At 41.3% G+C, this 18,763-nt stretch overlaps 1 protein-coding gene across 1 annotated transcript in view; it reads left to right on the top strand.

Annotated features, from left to right (window-relative positions):
* Positions 1-18,763, top strand: part of NBAS (neuroblastoma amplified sequence) — a 381,012-nt gene that overhangs the window by 159,409 nt on the left and 202,840 nt on the right. Inside the window, exons 35-38 of the mRNA XM_026655553.2 lie at positions 840-941; positions 11,001-11,168; positions 12,853-12,966; positions 14,144-14,267. Of these exons, the coding sequence (XP_026511338.1) occupies positions 840-941; positions 11,001-11,168; positions 12,853-12,966; positions 14,144-14,267 (508 nt within the window). The remainder of the gene's footprint in view (positions 1-839; positions 942-11,000; positions 11,169-12,852; positions 12,967-14,143; positions 14,268-18,763) is intronic.

Raw genomic sequence — 18,763 nt, 5'->3', positions numbered from 1 at the left:
TTGGAGGGTGGCAGCACATGATTGAAATTGTGGAGAGAAAGTGATTGTTGAAGTAGGAGAAAAGTAAGTAAAAGAAAGGTTAGAAGCATGATCGGTTCAGGGAGAGTTTGTTCAGCTGAAGGGTGCAGAAGGAAGGATCAGAGTAAAGGGGATCAGCAACTAATAGAAATACTGCAAATCATGGGTGAATGTGGTGGAAAGTTTGTCTGCCAGTAACTTGCATACTAAGGCCAACGCACTTACACACTTTCTTAACTGTATTAACATGGGTGGCCCCATTGATTAGTGGGACTTGCCACAGTAGTAAAGAGAAGCACAAGTGTATACATTTGCAAGATTGGGGCCTGAATATTTAGTTTATAAGTAAAACAGGGCTATCCACCTGGAATTGGAACTTATTTCAAACTATTTTTAGATAATATACAAACCAGATAATAATCCTATTCACTCTTCCATTACTGCAGTAGCTCTACATTACCAAGAAGAATGAAAAACAGTAAAAACTTCTGTCAATACAGTGAATATATGAGGAGATCTGCCAGTGAATATATGAGGTAGATCTGTTGAGTAAGAAGATGCCATTTTCATGTAGTTACTTTCTTTAAAAAAAACAGCAACAACAGTACTTCATGGAAAATGCATATACAGTACTGAGAGAAGGTGGTTTTGTGTAGACATTTATATCAGTGGTTCAGCAGGATGCCATGATTATTTTTTTTTATTCTCCTGGAAGTTTTACCACCTGAGGTCCTTGCTTTCTCGTGACACTAGGTAGCTTGAATAATTGTGTATTATTAGCTTGCATGATAGCAGAAATAATGTATACTCCTTCTCTTCAGATTCTTTATCAAGCAGTGAATTACCAGTTACGCCCTTCAGAAGGAGGGGAGAATATAAATATCCCAGGACCTTCTTCGCTGGTCACTGAGGAGACTCCTCAGGTAAGTTTTAAAGTGAGAGTGTAAAATGACCACCATTGAATTCTGTTTTATTCTGTATCATAAGGAGAAACAGATTTCAAAGATTTCACCTAGCACAGCGTAGAGAACTTGAGATATTTTTCTGCTTTAGGCTTTGTGCTTAGCACTATCAAATAACCTAAGGAAACAACCAATAGATGATTTGTAATGAAGTTTTCTTGCTAATATATACTCCAAATGTGGTCTTGTACATCCTTGTCCAGTGGGGTCTCAGCACTGTAAACAAAATAATTGAGAACATAAATAAATACAAAGGCAGAAGAAGTGGAAGGCAAGACAAAAACCTAACATAAAATAAAGGAATAATTATTAATGTTGATGCTAGCCTTGCAGTATGGCACATATCAACATTGGTAAATAAACCATATGATGTTTGAATTTAGCCTTTTTTCTGTCTGCGTATTATTCACATATGGACATTTTATCTTTTACAAATTCATAATTTCTCAAACACTTTGTATGTACATACTTTCATAGGGTTTTTTTTTTTTAATGAGGCTTGAAGGCACCATTATGATCATCTAGTCTGACCTCATGCTTAATGCAGGCTGTAGAATTTCACCAAGCCATTTGTGTATTAAGCCCGTAACATCTGGTTGATGTAGTATATATCTTTCAGAAATACACATTCGATCTTCATTTAAAGCCCTATAGTAATGGAGAATACTCTATGTTTTAGCTTATGTGTTCCTTGTAATCTATTAGTTTTGACTGTTTGATTCATTGGTGTAGTTTGTCACCTAAATAATATGACATTATTTTTTTTTCTTCTAATTGGATGACTGAAGGTTTCTAAACAGGGTAAAAAGCAACAGAGAGTCCTGTGGCACCTTATAGACTAACAGATGTATTGGAGCATAAGTTTTCGTGGGTGAATTTTGGGGGGAGCAGCAATATAAAATCACAAAGTTTTTTTTCACTCCTTGTCTTTCAAGATTATTTGTAGAGACTGTAGACTCCAACCTCTCTACTTAGTACTATTAGTACTAAAGGATTTTAAGTTGTCGCTCTTACTTAAGAGTCAGTGAGTTATTACCGTTGTTATATGGGATCATTTATATTTGCTTAAATATTTGATGTCATGTTTTTTTGTAGATCATAATCTGTTGAGGTTTACTATGACTTAAGCTTTTGCACTTAATTCCTTTTCTCTAAATGACATTTTTATGTGTTAACCTCCTTTTTCATTTTCATGCTTACAGCTTCAACATAACTTCATTAATAGCACAATAGAATGTGAGCACCTGGTCTCCTATAATGAAAGAATAGGAACCACCTAAATAGCAAGGAAGTGAAAATGCCTTTGTTAGAGTTTTTTGGAGAGCTGGGAGTTAGAAGTTTGGTTAATCTCCTTCTTTTGGAAGAATAGTTTTTTGCTAACTTGGATTTCATTGGTTTTCCGTTTCATACAGTATATTGGTAATAGTCTTATTAAAAAAAAAGCAAAGAGAAAAGTCTGTAGTTCAGATTCTACTGTCTAAGGCTTATTCAGGCAAAATCCAATTGATTTAAGAGATCAGCCCATGGATATGTGGGTATGTATCAACTATATATTTGTTGGGGAGACCATCGGGGTGCGGGGGGAGGGTTTACCATTGATTGCTAAAACATATTAGCTAGGGTTGCCAGGTGTCTGGTTTTCAACTGGAATGCCCAGTCGAAAAGGGATCTGGTGGCTCCGGTCAGTGCACACCCCCAGCTGGAGCCCCAACCCCCTGCTCTTAGCCCAGTGAAAATGAGAGAGTGAGCGAGGGTGGGGGAGAGCGAGTGACTGAGGGAAGGGAATTGAGTGAGCGGGGCCTTGGAGAAAGGGCGGGGCAGAGGCGGGGTAAGGGTGTTCAGTTTTCTGCAATCAGAAAGTTGGCAACCCTAATATTAGCTAACACTATTTGATTTAACTAATATTATATGGATAAAGCTGATAAAACTAGTACTAGATGGGCATAGCTCCCTCAGCACATCATATTTCACTCTCTCTAGGGCTCCAATAAACGATTTTTCACTTGTTTTGCTAATTTTAACTTTTTATCCTCCCACAGTGAATTGAAATGAGGAGGCCTAGGGTGTGTTGGGATGACATAGGTGGGAACATAATCATCCGGCTCCTCTGCAAACCCCATTGTTTAGACATTTTAAAAAAGGACTAGACAATGCATTAAAATAAATACTGTAGGGAACAATCCTTCACTGGCAGGAGGCTGGACTAGATCACCTAATTGGCCTAGTCAGTCTTCAGCTCATGTAATTCTTTGAAGAACTACGTTCAGGAAGGGAATGGAATTCCTCCATAATGATTGCCTCTTTCTTATTAAGCTCCTTTTCCCCTTTGCACTCTTGTTGTATGCTGTAATTACCTCAATTACTAATCTAGTGGTGCTCAAAGAAAAAAATCTCAATGCGCAAATTAGGACCTTGATTCATGAAGAATATTTCAGAATATTATAGCTAACATTATTAGAGTATATAAGTATAGTGCTTAGCCACAAGATGCTGTGTTATGTGTTAACAGGAGAAATAATAACCACAGTAAATTATGCCTCATAAATGAAGGCTGACTTTATACTTAATCTGCTTAATATTTAAAATCTACATTACATCTGCTGTAAAAATGATTTTATTTATATATCTAAGTAATGTGAAAATGTAATTACTGCGCATAGCACTTTGGCACGAGAGAAGCTTGCAATTTCAAGAATATTCGTACTGTCCTTGGAAACAAGGTGTTTATTGATATTGCGGAGGATGCATAATTTGAAAACATCCTTCTGTAAAAATTACAGATCTGCTTTTTGTATAAATGCTGTTTAAAGGACTCAAAGTTTCTACTAGTTGCAGTTTAGTATTCTCTTTTGCTAGAGTTAGTTATGCAACTTAGCCTATGCTTTAACCTGAAAATCTATTTAGATTTGAAAAATTTGCTACACCTGAGGTCTCGGATTAAAACCCACACTTATTAGCTTGTGACATACATTGTACTTACCCTTTTACTGAGCATCAAATACTTTTCAAATGAGCTACAAATGTATGCATTATGTTTAGTGAAAGGCTCATCTAATTGAACACATTTAATGAAGAATTTGTATATGTAGGGCCTGAGCAGTGATAATATTATGTTCTCAGTGATTTAGGTGGAAGTCAGAATTACATTTTTTCTGTACATGGAAATGCTTACTTAATGATAAAGACAACGAAGGGCAAATTCTCATCTCACTTATACCTATGCAGATTCAGAGTTCAGTCCATTGAAGAATCTGGTTCTCAATGACATGACTTAGAAAATGTCTGTAAGTAGCTACTAAGAGGAATATAGTAAATTCTGGGATCTGAACTCCAGTATTTTATAGCTGATTAAAAAGTTACATGAATGCATACTGGTGTAAGATTTGTGTAGAAGTATGCACAGCATTTTTTGGAAGAATTAATGGGTTAGCTCCTATATCGCAGAACCTGTGAGAGAGATTTTTTTAATGTCTGTATGCTTAGAACTAGCAGGTAATCAGACTAATTTTCCCTCTGTTGATATTCACCCCTTCTTGTCAACTGTTGAGAATAGGTTACTTCCACCTTAATTGAATTGGACTCGTTAGCACTGACCCTCCACTTGGTAAGGCAACTCTCATCTTTTCATGTGCTGTAATATATATACTGCTTACTGTATTTTTCACTCCATGTATCTGTTTAAGTGGGTTTTAGCCCACGAAAGCTTATGCCCAAATAAATGTGTTAGCCTCTAAGCTGCCACAAGGACTCCTCATAGTTTTTTATGATACAGACTAACACGGCTACCACTCTGAAACCTAACACTTCCCAGGCATTGTATAGGGAGCCTGGGTGCCTAACTGAGGGCTGAGGATTGCACTGAATGGCAGGGTGCCTAAAAGTTCGGCATTGCGGTGCTCAGCATTGCAACACCTAACTCCCTTTGTAGATCTGGCCTTCTAAGTTCTTGTGGCATGAGTTAAGAATTCTTTGTAATGTGTAAGCATTGGCACCCAGGAGCAGAAGGTATAGCTTCAGACACTAGTTTAACTCTCAAGAATCAGCTCAGTTAATGCTTCACCAATATCCAGCAGAAAAGTAAAGGTCAGACCTGTGGAGGGAGGAGAGAGATGCAGCTTCAACTGCCCAGCCTTAACTCACCAAGAGCCAGCCTGCTACACCCTTCTTCAGAAGCCTGTTAAGGGGGCAAATAAAGGGAAGTGCAGTTCTAGACTTAAGTACCTTGAATAAATGGTATCATGGGATTCCATGTTCATTGGACTTCCAATGTCATCTAAGAAGGAATAGACCACATTCTCTTAGCTATGTTGGGTCTGCAGAGCTAACAGGCAGGCACAATAGTAGAAAATCATTTTAGTCACTAATGTCAGCAGATCTGCTATGACACTGAAAGCACACAAGGAGCAGGTCTCATGAGTAAAAAAATTGCCATTTTACATATTCATTTTTCAGAGTGTATGACCACATTTCAAGATAAAAGAGGAGCAGGTTTTGATGGGAGAGAGAAGGAAAAGCATTGTCCATGCTTGCTTGAAAGGTTGAGCAGCAAATGTGAAAGAGAGGAGACCAGATTAGAGATGGAAAATGACCAGGGTCCTTCCGCAGTGTTTTCCAGGGGAAAGCTATTCTGTGTAAATAAACAGGATTGCAGCAAAGAAACACCTTACTCTATCACCAGTTTCTCCTCCTAACTGGAACAACTTGCAAGATTCCAAATTTTTGGCTAATCGCTTGGGTAAAAATTACAGATTTAGAAACAAAGGAGATGGACCTATTAAACAGATAAATTAGTAGTATATTTACTTACTTGGTCAAGGAGAGGAAGTAGATCTTTATTCTTAGTCTTAAAAGACTTTAAATGAACAAAGATTGCTACAATGAACTATAAATTCTGGAAGCTAGACACTTTATCTTGTTTCACCAGTTGGTACACTATACAAATTGTTTGGTTAGGATAATAACCATTTCTTAAATAAAATAACTCTCTCATCCATCTAGGGTAATTTTTTTGCAGAAAACTCAAAGCGCTAAGTGTGAACTGAGATGTTCCATGGAGAATTATTCACTACTTGTGTATTGCTATAAATGTGCTTACTAGGTAAATAAAATACGTTCTTCTTCGAGTGATTGCTCATGTATATTCCACTATAGGTGTGCGGGCTCACCACATGCACCGGTGCTGGAAGTTTTTCCTTTAGCAGTATCCGTAGACGGGGAGCACCGCTGCGACCCCTGGAGTGGCTCCGACATATCGTGCCATAAAGGGGGCTGCGTGCTCCCCCCACCCTCAGTTCCTTCTTGCCGCCAGTGAAGGTAGTCTGAACTTGCTCCAGCTTAGCTTAGCTAAGCAGCGTCTCTAGCTTAGTAGTATCCAGTTTCACTGATCTCTTCGCTTACTGAACTTTCTTTCGTGAGTGCCTGGCTCGGGGCATGCCCCCTGGCCCAGGCTTCAAGTCGTGCGACTCTTGTCGCAACTCCATGCCCAGAAGCGATCCACACAATCAGTGTCTTCGCTGTCTGGGCGAGTCTCACGTTAGTGACAAGTGCAAGATCTGCCGCTCCTTTAAGCCCCGGACGAAGAAGGAGCGTGAGATCCGGCTCCAAGCTCTTTTAATGGAGTCGGCATTGGCCCCGGCACCGGCGCGTTGAGCCAACACCGTGCCGGGCTCCGTGTCTTCGGCACGTGGCGAAGCTCCTCCGTTGCACCGTTCTGAATCGGCACCCGGTACCGCATCCTCGGTGCGCAGCGAGGTGCCGTCGACGTCCCGGCACCGCTCCCCAGCTAAGAAGCAAGGGAAGTCTCAGCGGCGCCAAGAGAAGGACGGGGTGAGGCCAGACCCGAGTTGGGCAGCCCGCGATCCCCATCGGGACGGAGACCTCCGACTTGAGTTGAGCGGAGTAGTCCAGTCCCGTCCGCACGAGCCTTGTCGGAGGTACGCATGCCTTCAAAGCCAGAGGCAGCTCAGGCCGCGCGTGACATCTTGGCGCTTCCGGTGCTGGGAGTGCCGCCTCAGTCGGGTCCCTGGTCCCGTGGGAAGCCACCCTTGGGCGCCCATCAGCCCTCCCCGGAGGTGTCGGAGGTCGAGGCACTGTCCCGGGTTGAGGTGCCGAGCAGAGCCCCAAGATGCACGTCGACTCCGCGTCTGGACTCTTCGACGAGCAGTTCCCACTCCTCCGCTCTTGGACGCCGTCGCGGAGGCGACAAGAGACGGTGCCGTTCCTCTTCCAGCCACTCTGAGAGGAACAGGTCTCGACGCTGTCGGCACCGGCGCTCGTACTCAGGAGCCTGCCATCGCAGAGGCCATGCCCTGAGCATGTCTCGAGAGTCCGCGGCACCGTGGCCACAGGCGCCGCAGGGAGTCCAGAGACAGTTCCTCGGACATCTACCTGTCAACATCGTCCAGGTCGAAGTCTCAGGGTAGGAGCCGTCACAACAGAGACCGCTCCAGTCGTTCCCACGGCACCGTGCGCTCTTCCAGGACTTCGGCTTCAGTACGCAGCCATCTCTCCCTGCGTCTTGGGCCACACCGCGCCTCAAGAACAACCAGTCCTGCCGCCCGATGCACCTCAGTTCCAGGCCATGCCCTGGCAGGGACAATGGTGCCAGTGGGCACCGTGGCCTCAGGCACCTGCGCAGCCAGGACCTCGCTCCGTGGCGGGAGTCTCTCAGGGCCGACCCGTGTCGCCTCCCCGGCACCGGGATCAAGCCGTGGGCGCCGAACCCCCGGCACCGACCCCGGACGTGGAGCCCACGATGCCGTTGGCCGCTGAAGGCACCGCACCGTCCACCTCTTCGGCACAGGGCCATTCGGTTGTGGTACCGCCTCCCTCTTCCTAAGAGGACTTTAAAGCACATCAAGAGCTGCTTCGGAGGGTGGCAGCCAACCTCGAGCTCCGGGCCGAGGAGATGGAGGAGTTCTCCAATACTCTCTTCAATGTCCTCGCCTCCTCGGTACTGGGGCGTGTGGCGCTCCCTTTCCACCAAGGAGTCGCCAATATCACCATGGGCCTTTGGCAGACCCCGGCCTGTCTTGGGCCTATTTCTAAGAAGGCCGAGAGGAAGTACTTCGTCCCCGCGAGGAGTCTCGAGTACCTTTACACCCACCCAGCTCCAAACTCCCTGGTGGTAGAGTCGGTCCACCACCGCGAGCGGAATGGTCAGCCCACGCCCACGCTAAAGGACAGAGATACCTTTGGAAAAAAGGTTTATTCGTCAGCGAGTTTCCAGCTCAGAGTGGCCAACCATCAGGTGCTTTTGAGCCGGTACGAGTTTAATCTCTGGGGATCCCTCCCCAAGTTTGAGCCCCTCATTCCTGACAAGGATGTGAAGGAGTTCCGGGCACTGATTGAGGAGGGTGTGACCGATGCCAAAGCGGCTGTCCAGGTGGCTTCGGATGTGGCAGACACAGCCGCTCGTTCGATGGCTTCCGCGGTCTCCATGTGACGGGCGTTGTGGCTCTCGCTTTCGGGACTGTCATCAGAATCCCACTCCATAGTGCAGAACCTGCCGTTTGATGGCAAGGCCCTTTTCGCGGACCAGACAGACACCCGTCTGCACCAAACTTTCACTTTCTGATGGCCCAGACATTTTCACACAGTTTTTAAAAAAGTATTTAGTTCAAATTGAATTGAGAAGTTGGTTAGTTGTTTCTTGCTCTTATTTTCTTAGAAACTTGCATTATTTGGTCAAGTTTCATGAAGCATCCTCTTGGAAATAGTATAATGCCTTACAAAAGAAGGAACTAATTTTCTCTCTCTTTTTTTTTCAACCTTTCAAAAGAGATACTGTTTTTCTTTAAACACAATCTAAATAAATCCTGTTCCCATTTATTTTTCAGGAAGAGTAAAGATTCTGGCATATTTTGCTCAGCATGCAGTCACTTTCATCTGGTCAAGTGGGAATTGAAATTTACAATTGATTGTTCAGAGGTTGGCAGGAGGTCCCCTCTTTAGATCATCTTATTACTGTTAATAATCAGGGAGTGCTCACTTTTACAGGTTTTGTTGCAGGCAGAATGTTGTTGATGTCTTTTTAATGACAATGATAGATTTGGTGATAAGTGTCTTCCTTGTTTTTGTACAGTTAAAAAAAAATCTAAAATAATGGGACGTGTCAGACTAGGACAAAGTAAAAATAATGTGCTGTTCTCAATTAATCTTTTAGAACTGCTAAGAGAAGACAATCCTTTTAAAATGGACTTCATAAAACAGCCATATAATAATACCTGAAAAATGTTGTCACATGATCTCTTAAGTAGATGATCTCTTAACTACTTCACCCACAATTTTGTGACTGCAGCTCTGATAGCTAGATATTCAATTGCTACCATTTGTGGGCACAAAATTGCAACTGAAAAATTAAAGGAAATCCAAATCCCATGGTGGAAATTGGTCCCTAAACTGGGGGAAAAAGTCTATTATGTCACCTTGATTATCAGTTTGTCAGTTTGAAGTATACAGTACTACATTAAAGGTGCTAGAGAATAAAGTAGATTAGAGGTGAAATGCTTCCCCATTGAAGTATTAACTTCAGTGGGGCAAGATTTCACCTAAGTCATTTTGGCCACCAGTCCCTGTTTAGTGTGTAAAATTCTGTCTCAAGTTGTTGAGCTGAAAACTGGTAGTTCATATCCTCCTGCCAGTGTAACTGTAGAAAAGTGATTTTCTTTTGATTCAGTATCTTGTGTGGGGAAACAACCATTATAACTTACTGGCTATTAAAACATCAACAATATGTATGTATATAAGTGAGTGTATTGTAAATATTACCCTACTGTACATTTGTGTGATTATCGTCAGTGGAATATAATTACATAATTTACAGCATACTGAAATCTGTTTGTTTTAATATGTAAACTGTGTAAAACATGGAGAGAATAGTCACAGACCTCTCGGGAGTGTAACAATTAGTGACACAGAAATCACTGCAGATGTATCAAGTATTAATTTAAACCCTTTATTTGAGGTAGGCCTGACCCAGCAACCCAAATTTGCAAAACCCAGACCCTACATTTTGAAAGACCTGACCTGAACCTGCCCTTATTGAGTTTGAATCCAGGTGTCTGCCGAAACATGTGTCTGTGTGGGAAGGGTGGGAAATCAGAATAGGCAGAAATCTCACAAGATCTGTTTGCAGCCTGTGAGAATTGCTATATTTGGTTAATGTGTCACAAAGCACTAGAATTTCAGAATCTATGAACATACACCTCTATCCCGATATAACGCGACCCGATATAACACAAATTCGGATATAATGCGGTAAAGCAGTGCTCCGGGGGGGCGGGGCTGCGCACTCCGGTGGATTAAAGCAAGTTCGGTATAACGCGGTTTCACCTATAATGTGGTAAGATTTTTTGGCTCCAGAGGACAGCATTATATTGAGGTAGAGGTGTACATACAGCTGCCGTATTTTCACATCAGTGCAGGTCACACAGACCCACAACATCAAATGGAGGAGCTGGAGAGAACCCTATTTTGGGAAGCTCTGATGTGAAAGATTAAAGTTTTCCACCAGAAAAGGTTCTAAAGACAAGAGTCCCCTGCTGAGAATCTGGATGACTTAGTTGTGCTCTTTGGAAATCCACACAATCCTGGCTTTGTATGTTAAGACTGTTCATAAGATGTTGAAGAATCAATCCAGTGGCCAGTATGCCCAACCTCCCCTTTTCTATAAACTTCAGTATATCAGCAGAACAGTGGGACTAGTTAAGCAAAAAACCTTCAAAAATGTAAATGGCTGGTGTCCACAATATCATGAGATTAGAATTTAATGAGAAAAAGAATGTTCTACTAATCAAGGAATCAACTGAGATTAAAAAAGTGCAACATTGTAACTCTGCTTGTGTTTAGCTTGCTGCTAAATGAGACTGATAATTGAAATAACTTATTAACCAAACTGTTATCAGTATGTCTTGATGCCATTGTGTGTTTATTCTAGGCATTTGGCCTTATTAACTCATGGTGGTGATAATGCTGAGGTTATTTCTAACATTTGTTGTTGTGTGTTGCATAAACTCACAGGAAGAAATCAGCATTCCTTCTAGCCAGTCTGCTGACTTGTTGTATTGGACCACCGCTAAAACCATGAAAGTTCTGTCTAATACAACTACAACGACAAAAGCCATGCTGCATGCAGTCAGTGATGGACAATGGTGGAAGAGGTCATTAACTTATCTTCGGCCATTACATGTAAGAAGTCACTAAAATCTCTTCTACTGAATATGGTCTCATGAATGGATAAACGTATAGGCCATATTCCTTCACAAGGAACTGCTAGTCCTGCTTCTGGAACCACTGGCAGTCACATTGACATCAAGGGGCCATGGATGACTTTTAATGTTTTCTTATATTTTCCAAAATGAATAATACACACTCTTGTTTGTTTGTTTGTTTGTTAGCGTTAGCTTTTCTCATCAAAGAAGAGCAACAGGCCAATGCTAGTAAAATTTCAGGGTGTTTGGGGTGGGAGCTATAAGCAGTTGAAGTACCATTAAAGCAAAGTGTCACACTTTCTATTAACATTTAGAAAATCTCTTTACCTTCCTATTCGTTTCAGGTTCTATTCTTCACTTTTCTTTCCATATATATGTGCATTTTCACTAGTCTTTTTTTATGGTGTCTGTGATTCTCTGACTACTTTTGCTAATTTTTCTTTGTTTTTAATAATTGATGAATAGATGAAACATGGGTCCTTATCTTGTAGTTTGTCATATGTAGTTAGCATACTCCTCTATTAAGCCCCATTGACTTCAGTGGAGTTCTGCATGGGTTCCATGCATGGAGTTTATTGCAGGATCTCCTTCCATCTGAATATATCACTGCTTAATGGACTTTAAAGCAAGATTTCATTATTATTAGGTGTCACACTATCTGGAATGGCTCATGACCATGAGTGCATATCTCAGGGCAGACTGTCACAAAACAGGCAGATACCCCAAACTGGTGGCAAAATCTAATTATAGAACACAACAAGCCAGTGACAAATGTGAACTCCTGGATTACTATGCAAGTCTTACCATGGGGGGGACACATATTCCCCTTAGACTAGAGAGTCTGTCTTGCCACCCAGGCAAACTGGACTTTGTGATAAAAGGTCACTTATACCCCAAATCACATCACATTTAGGTTGCTTCCAGTCCAAGAGACCAGTCACTTACCCTAAATCTTACACCAAAGACAACATGGGGAGCCAATGATATAGTAAACTAACTAAAGGTTTATTAGCTAAGAAAAGGAAATGAGAGTTATTGAGAGATTAAAGCAGGTAAAATATATGTACAGGTGAGTCACAGTTTGCAGTTCCAAATGGCGACAGTGATGTAATAAATTGCCAGTTTCCCAAGTCTTTTCAGGGTACTCAGATTGTCTCTGAGGATCTCCACTTTGCATCTGGTACACTTCCCTGTAAGAATCCAAACAGTCCAGAGACGAAGGATCTTTCCTTGAATCCATACGTATAGCCTCTGAAAACAAACTGACTGTGTCACTGCCTGGGTAGGCTTTTCCTAGAGTGAAGAATGAATTTTGAGTCTTTGACCTCCGATCATCACACGCAATGACCACTGGCTTTGAAATGAGCACTTTTCTTTTAAAGTTCTTCATTTGCATGCCATAAGGATTCTTTCTCATTTGATGGGTTATTAGTTACAGGGATATACACAATGTAAATGTTTGCTGCTACTTTATAAGGGGATACAATGCATGTAACATCTCATAAGTTTTCATGAAGTTTAAACTCCAAATACACTCTTATGCAATTAACAATCACTTTGATCTATACTAGTACACAAATGAATTGGCCTGGGTCTCTGACATGAGCTGGCACCTGGTTGACTAGCACCACACCGGGCTTAATTCTGCTTATTCCTTTCAGGGCCAAGAATTTGGAGATGTATTAAAAAGCAGTTCTGGAGCCAATGCTGCAGTGGAAAAGCAGAGCTGTCATCCCTTTTATGAATCTCTCATTGTTGATCCCTATGTTGCAGAAGTAAGTTTAAGATGCATTAAGAGTTAAAATACACTTCTAGAAGCATTGAAAGAAGACTGTGCACTTGTTTGAGGAGCTCAAAACTATGGGTGACCTTGTAACTCTCCCCCACCTCAGCGAGAGAGATATTGGCTGGTGCTAAACTTGGTGATAATCTGTTAGCAACCACAGACAAACTTCTCGGGATTATGCCGGCCCTTACTTTACCTTGCAGGTAACACTTAGTGCACCCCAGTTCCCAAGCCCCCTGGAAGAGCGTTCCCATGTGGTATCCAGCACCTGTCACTGGAACCTCACAGTAATTACCAAGTCTGCTGTCTCCAAAGAAACAGTGTACACACCAGCTTGTTTGATTCAACTAAGAATTCATATTTTGCTTACTATTACAGTACAGAAATCTACTTATGATAAAACAAAGAGAAGTTTATTAGCAAAGATAGAGTTTTAACTCATATTGACTAAAGGTAGTAGAATCAGAATTGATTACAAATAAAACAAAAGTATAACATGCTTTTAAGAGACTAAACATAACTAGCAAGCTACAGTTCTTTGTCTAAAGCAGTTTTCTCACCCTCAAAGCCCTTTTGCACAATTCACTGATTCAAATCAGGATCCAAATTTTTCATGAATCACTCCTCTCTGCCACTAGTGTTCCTCAGTGAAATGGATCACCAAGGGTTCCCTTTCATCCTCCTCATAGTCCAGAAAAAAACTTTTGAAATGTATCCCTTTGTAGTGTACTCCCAGACAAAATTCTTCTTCCCTGCTATTTGTTCTTTTGTGTGCTGATGCCATATTGTGTCTCTTATTCCTGTGTTGACTTAACATGCAAATGAAGCTTGCTTGGTGTTGACTTACACAATGCGTGCTTTACATAGGAGAGCTAGGCAGACAGGTAAATCAACATTCATTTGTTTTGGAAAAACTTCATTATCTACACTGTCTGTTTACATTTCACAATGCTTATCATAACCAGTATGATAGGTTTCATTTGACATATTAAGTTAACAGGAGAATTATTAGGTTTTCTATTGCTGCATAAGATCTCTATCTAGAATTTTAAAAAAGGAACTAAATTATATAATTGTATCTAATGTAACATATTACAAAACATGAGGTTTTTTTTTTTTTTTAAAGAGGATATTTAAACAATGCAACTGTGATTTTTTTCTATTAGTCTGAAGTAGCCTATGCTGGATTCCAACATAATTCTTCAGAAAGTTTTGCAGAAGTATTGCTGAGAACAGGAAAAATAGCAGAAACTAAAAGTGAAGGAGAGGACCTATTTCCAGCTACAGAAGGTACATTGTTTTTGTGTGTGTGGTGTGTTATTTATAATATAATGTGTGTGTATATACTGTACATTTTCATATATTCAGTATAGTGTTCGAAAGTGATATTTTAGTATTTTCTACAAAGTTCATCATGGTTTAATTTGTAACAAAGAAAAAATCTCTCAAACGAGGCAAATCCTTGAAAGGTGCAAAAAAAAAAAGGGAGGGGTTTTTTTTTGGGTAGTAGGTCAGCAAGTCTCTGGAAATCTCAAGAGAGTTCTAGATTGACAGTAATCAGGAAGTGTCACTTTTAGAAGGCTCACGGTGCTTGGCCATTGTGACAGAAATAGCCACGTGCTTCCAGTGGTCCACAATACAGTTTGAGAAGCAGTGGAGTGCAATAAAGTGTCCATCAGCTAATCTGCAGATAGGTATGTTCATTTGTTGCAATTAGAGTTCATATCTTTGCCAGTTTGCTAAAATGATCTTTGAATTCTAGGTTTCCCCTCCCCCGCCCCACTATTTTATTTAGTGCATAGTTTGTATTTAAAATTCCTGGATTCCCTAGAAATCTCTTTACCAAAATTAAAATTTATATAGGGACTATACTGAGAGTAATTCAAACATGCTTAAAACTGTCTTCACTAAAAAAGGACACTTCACCAGGGAAATAGATTGCATCACGGAACGGGACACACAGATACCCCCGGAGAACCTTTTTAAATACTGGGGGGGGGGGCGGGAAACAAAACAATGACCACATACTCCTAATTGTCATCTACCACCCTACACGGGAACCCAAATGGGTATCATCAAACAATTACAAGCCGTACAGGACCACATCCTGAAATTAATCTTTCCCAAACCCCCTCTTCTGGCCTTCAAACAACCCTCCGGCCTCGCCAAGCTCATCAGAAGCAATCTCCCCACAAACCAGGACACACCAACTCAAAGTGGCACCAGACTCTGCCAGAACAACAGATGAAAAACCTGCAGACATATCTCCACTGCTATGATGATCGTTACCCCCCACAAAACACCTTTCAATATCCATGATCCTACACATGCCTATCCCAACATATGGTGTACCTCATCCAGTGCATCAAATGTCCCAACACCAACTAGATGAGTGAAGCCATACAATCATTACACTCTCAGATAAACTCTTACAGAAAAATAAGACAAAAACACCCTGTCACCCTGGGTGAACATTTTTCACAAAGCGATCACCCCATATCTGACCTCTCAGTCCTTGTCCTCAAAGGAAATGTGCACAACACTTTCAAAAGACAAACCTGGGAACTTAAATCCATAGCTGTGCTAGACACTAAAAGCTGTGGACTTAAGAGACTGGTTTTAAGGCTCATTAAAACAGTTTGTAGCACACTCTACTGCCTGCTAACCCTTAATTGCCCACTTAAGTGGTGCGCTACAGTATATGTGAACCCCATATGTTTAACAGTCCTGTCCCAACTTTTGTTTAGCGTAGACGCTCTGGTTACCTTCCCCAGACCAGAAGAAGAATTCTGTGAAGCTCAAAAGCTTGTCCCTTCCTGCACTCTCACCTACCTTGGGTGTGTTATTAAAAGTGAAACATTCTCATGTTAGTCTTGCATTTTTTCCCCCTAGCTATGATTATATATCTTTTTCCCTTTAGCTGCCTCCTGCTGGTTTAAGAAATGAACTGTTTAAATATTTACATGCTGTTAGTGTCCTTTGAAGGCAGATGTCTGTCTAATACTTTACTCTGTGGAGAGTTCTGGCATGAAAAATTAGTGTATTAGATCCCATGAAATGTGAGTAAAGTCTTAAAGTGAAGTTCTCTCCATAAGCCATACATTTTTAACTGCAAAATGGAACTATCATGAAGTTAAAAGGCACATGCATGGGTGTGTAAAGGGTATAGAAATGGCTAGCTCTGGATGTGTGATTTATTTCCATGAGTTACTGATAACACTGGTCTACAATTTTTGAGAAATCATCTGCTTCAGAGATAAAATGTGCTATTTATTATGTATTTTGATGTGCTGAATTCAAATATGACAATTAAAACAACTGATTGGCTACTGTTTCTAAGATATTTAAGTTTTTACATTTTATGTCTATGTATATTATGTAGATAGAGTTTTAATCATAAATTGTAAACCTAGGTCTTTTCATGTGTTTATGGTTGCTTTACATGATAATATTTCACCTGTCCTGTTTATGTAACACTTTAAAAATCAGCAAAAGGGTTATATAAATAAAATTTATTATGAAACAAAAGGCAAAGAACTATTATGTACATAGTTTAGTCCTATTCAGTGTGTACTCGGCGCTTCTTGGCTTGTCTCTTGTATTCATTAAATGGAGCATCTCTTGTCACTGTCCAGCAATAGTCTGCAAGCATTGATGGGCTCCATTTGCCCTGATAGCGTTTCTCCATTGTTGCAATGTCGTGGTGAAATCGCTCGCCGTGCTCGTCGCTCACTGCTCCGCAGTTCGGTGGAAAAAAATCTAGATGAGAGTGCAAAAAATGTATCTTTAGTGACATGTTGCAACCAAGGCTTTTGTATGCCTTGAGGAGGTTTTCCACCAACAACCTGTAGTTGTCTGCCTTGTTTCCGAGAAAATGTATTGCCACTAACTGGAAGGCTTTCCATGCCGTCTTTTCCTTGCCACGCAGTGCATGGTCAAATGCATCATCTCGAAGAAGTTCACGAATCTGAGGACCAACAAAGACACCTTCCTTTCTCTTAGCTTCACTTAACATTGGAAATTTTCCACGGAGGTACTTGAAAGCTGCTTGTGTTTTGTCAATGGCCTTGACAAAGTTCTTCATCAGACCCAGCTTGATGTGTAAGGGTGGTAACAACATCTTCCTTGATTCAACAAGTGGTGGATGCTGAACACTTTTCCTCCCAGGCTCCAATGACTGTCGGAGTGGCCAATCTTTCTTGATGTAGTGGGAATCTCTTGCACGACTATCCCATTCGCAGAGAAAACAGCAGTACTTTGTGTATCCAGTCTGCAGACCAAGCAAGAGAGCAACAACCTTCAAATCCCCACAAAGCTGCCACTGATGTTGGTCATAGTTTATGCACCTCAAAAGTTGTTTCATGTTGTCATAGGTTTCCTTCATATGGACTGCATGACCAACTGGAATTGATGGCAAAACATTGCCATTATGCAGTAAAACAGCTTTAAGACTCGTCTTCGATGAATCAATGAACAGTCTCCACTCATCTGGATCGTGAACGATGTTGAGGGCTGCCATCACACCATCGATGTTGTTGCAGGCTACAAGATCACCTTCCATGAAGAAGAATGGGACAAGATCCTTTGGACAGTCACGGAACATGGAAACCCTAACATCACCTGCCAGGAGATTCCACTGCTGTAGTCTGGAGCCCAACAGCTCTGCCTTACTCTTGGGTAGTTCCAAATCCCTGACAAGGTCATTCAGTTCATCTTGTGTTATGAGCTGTGGTTCAGAGGAGGAGGATGGGAGAAAATGTGGGTCCTGTGACATTGATGGTTCAGGACCAGAAGTTTCATCCTCTTCCTCGTCTGACTCAAGTGAGAATGATTCTGGTGCATCAGGAACCGGCAGTCCTTCTCCGTGGGGTACTGGGCGTATAGCTGATGGAATGTTTGGATAATGCACAGTCCACTTTTTCTTCTTTGACACACCTTTCCCAACTGGAGGCACCATGCAAAAGTAACAATTGCTGGTATGATCTGTTGGCTCTCTCCAAATCATTGGCACTGCAAAAGGCATAGATTTCCTTTTCCTGTTCAACCACCGGCGAAGATTTGTTGCACAAGTGTTGCAGCATATGTGTGGGGCCCACCTCTTGTCCTGATCTCCAATTTTGCAGCCAAAATAAAGGTGATAGGCTTTCTTAACCATAGTGGTTATACCGCGCTTTTGTGATGCAAAAGTCACTTCACCACAAACAGCAGAAGTTATCTGCACTGTTCACACAAGTACGAGGCATCTCTGCTCACTTTGGCTAAACGGAAATGTGTCCCTTTGCAAAATCAAACACTGACAAATAAGAGAGCACGACACTGTATGATTCCTAGAGCTGATATAGGGCAATTTGTTCAGCAGAGTGATGTAAGTTTCGTTATGATTGCATCATCCATGACTTCTAGGAATAACATGATGCAATTCATATCATGTATGACGCAATACCAGCTTCAGATTGCATCATTCATTGTTTTGCCTAAAAAGCAAGTACTGTCCAAACCCAGTCATAGATTTATTCATAGATCCAGTCAAAGATGTATTTTAGTCATTTCTGGTTTAAATTGAGATCCCTTCCCTTTATAACTCACTTATCCTCCGCCATTCCCAAGTCAAGGGTAGTATATACTGACCCAATAGCATATCTTGAAAACTAGAGCCAATCAACAATTTTAAGCATAATTTTCGTTCTCAGTGACCCAGAATTAGTAAAATTTGACTACATTTATTTCAGAAGCATTTTGGCTGTAGAGCAGTGTAACAGCTTAATATATGAAGCAAAGCAATGAGT

Source organism: Terrapene carolina, unplaced genomic scaffold (assembly GCF_002925995.2).
Source record: "Terrapene carolina triunguis isolate 2854851 unplaced genomic scaffold, T_m_triunguis-2.0 Scaffold42, whole genome shotgun sequence".
Taxonomy (NCBI): Eukaryota; Metazoa; Chordata; order Testudines; family Emydidae; genus Terrapene; species Terrapene triunguis.
The sequence above is the reverse complement of the archived record's forward strand: the minus strand, read 5'-3'. Positions and strand labels throughout refer to the sequence as shown.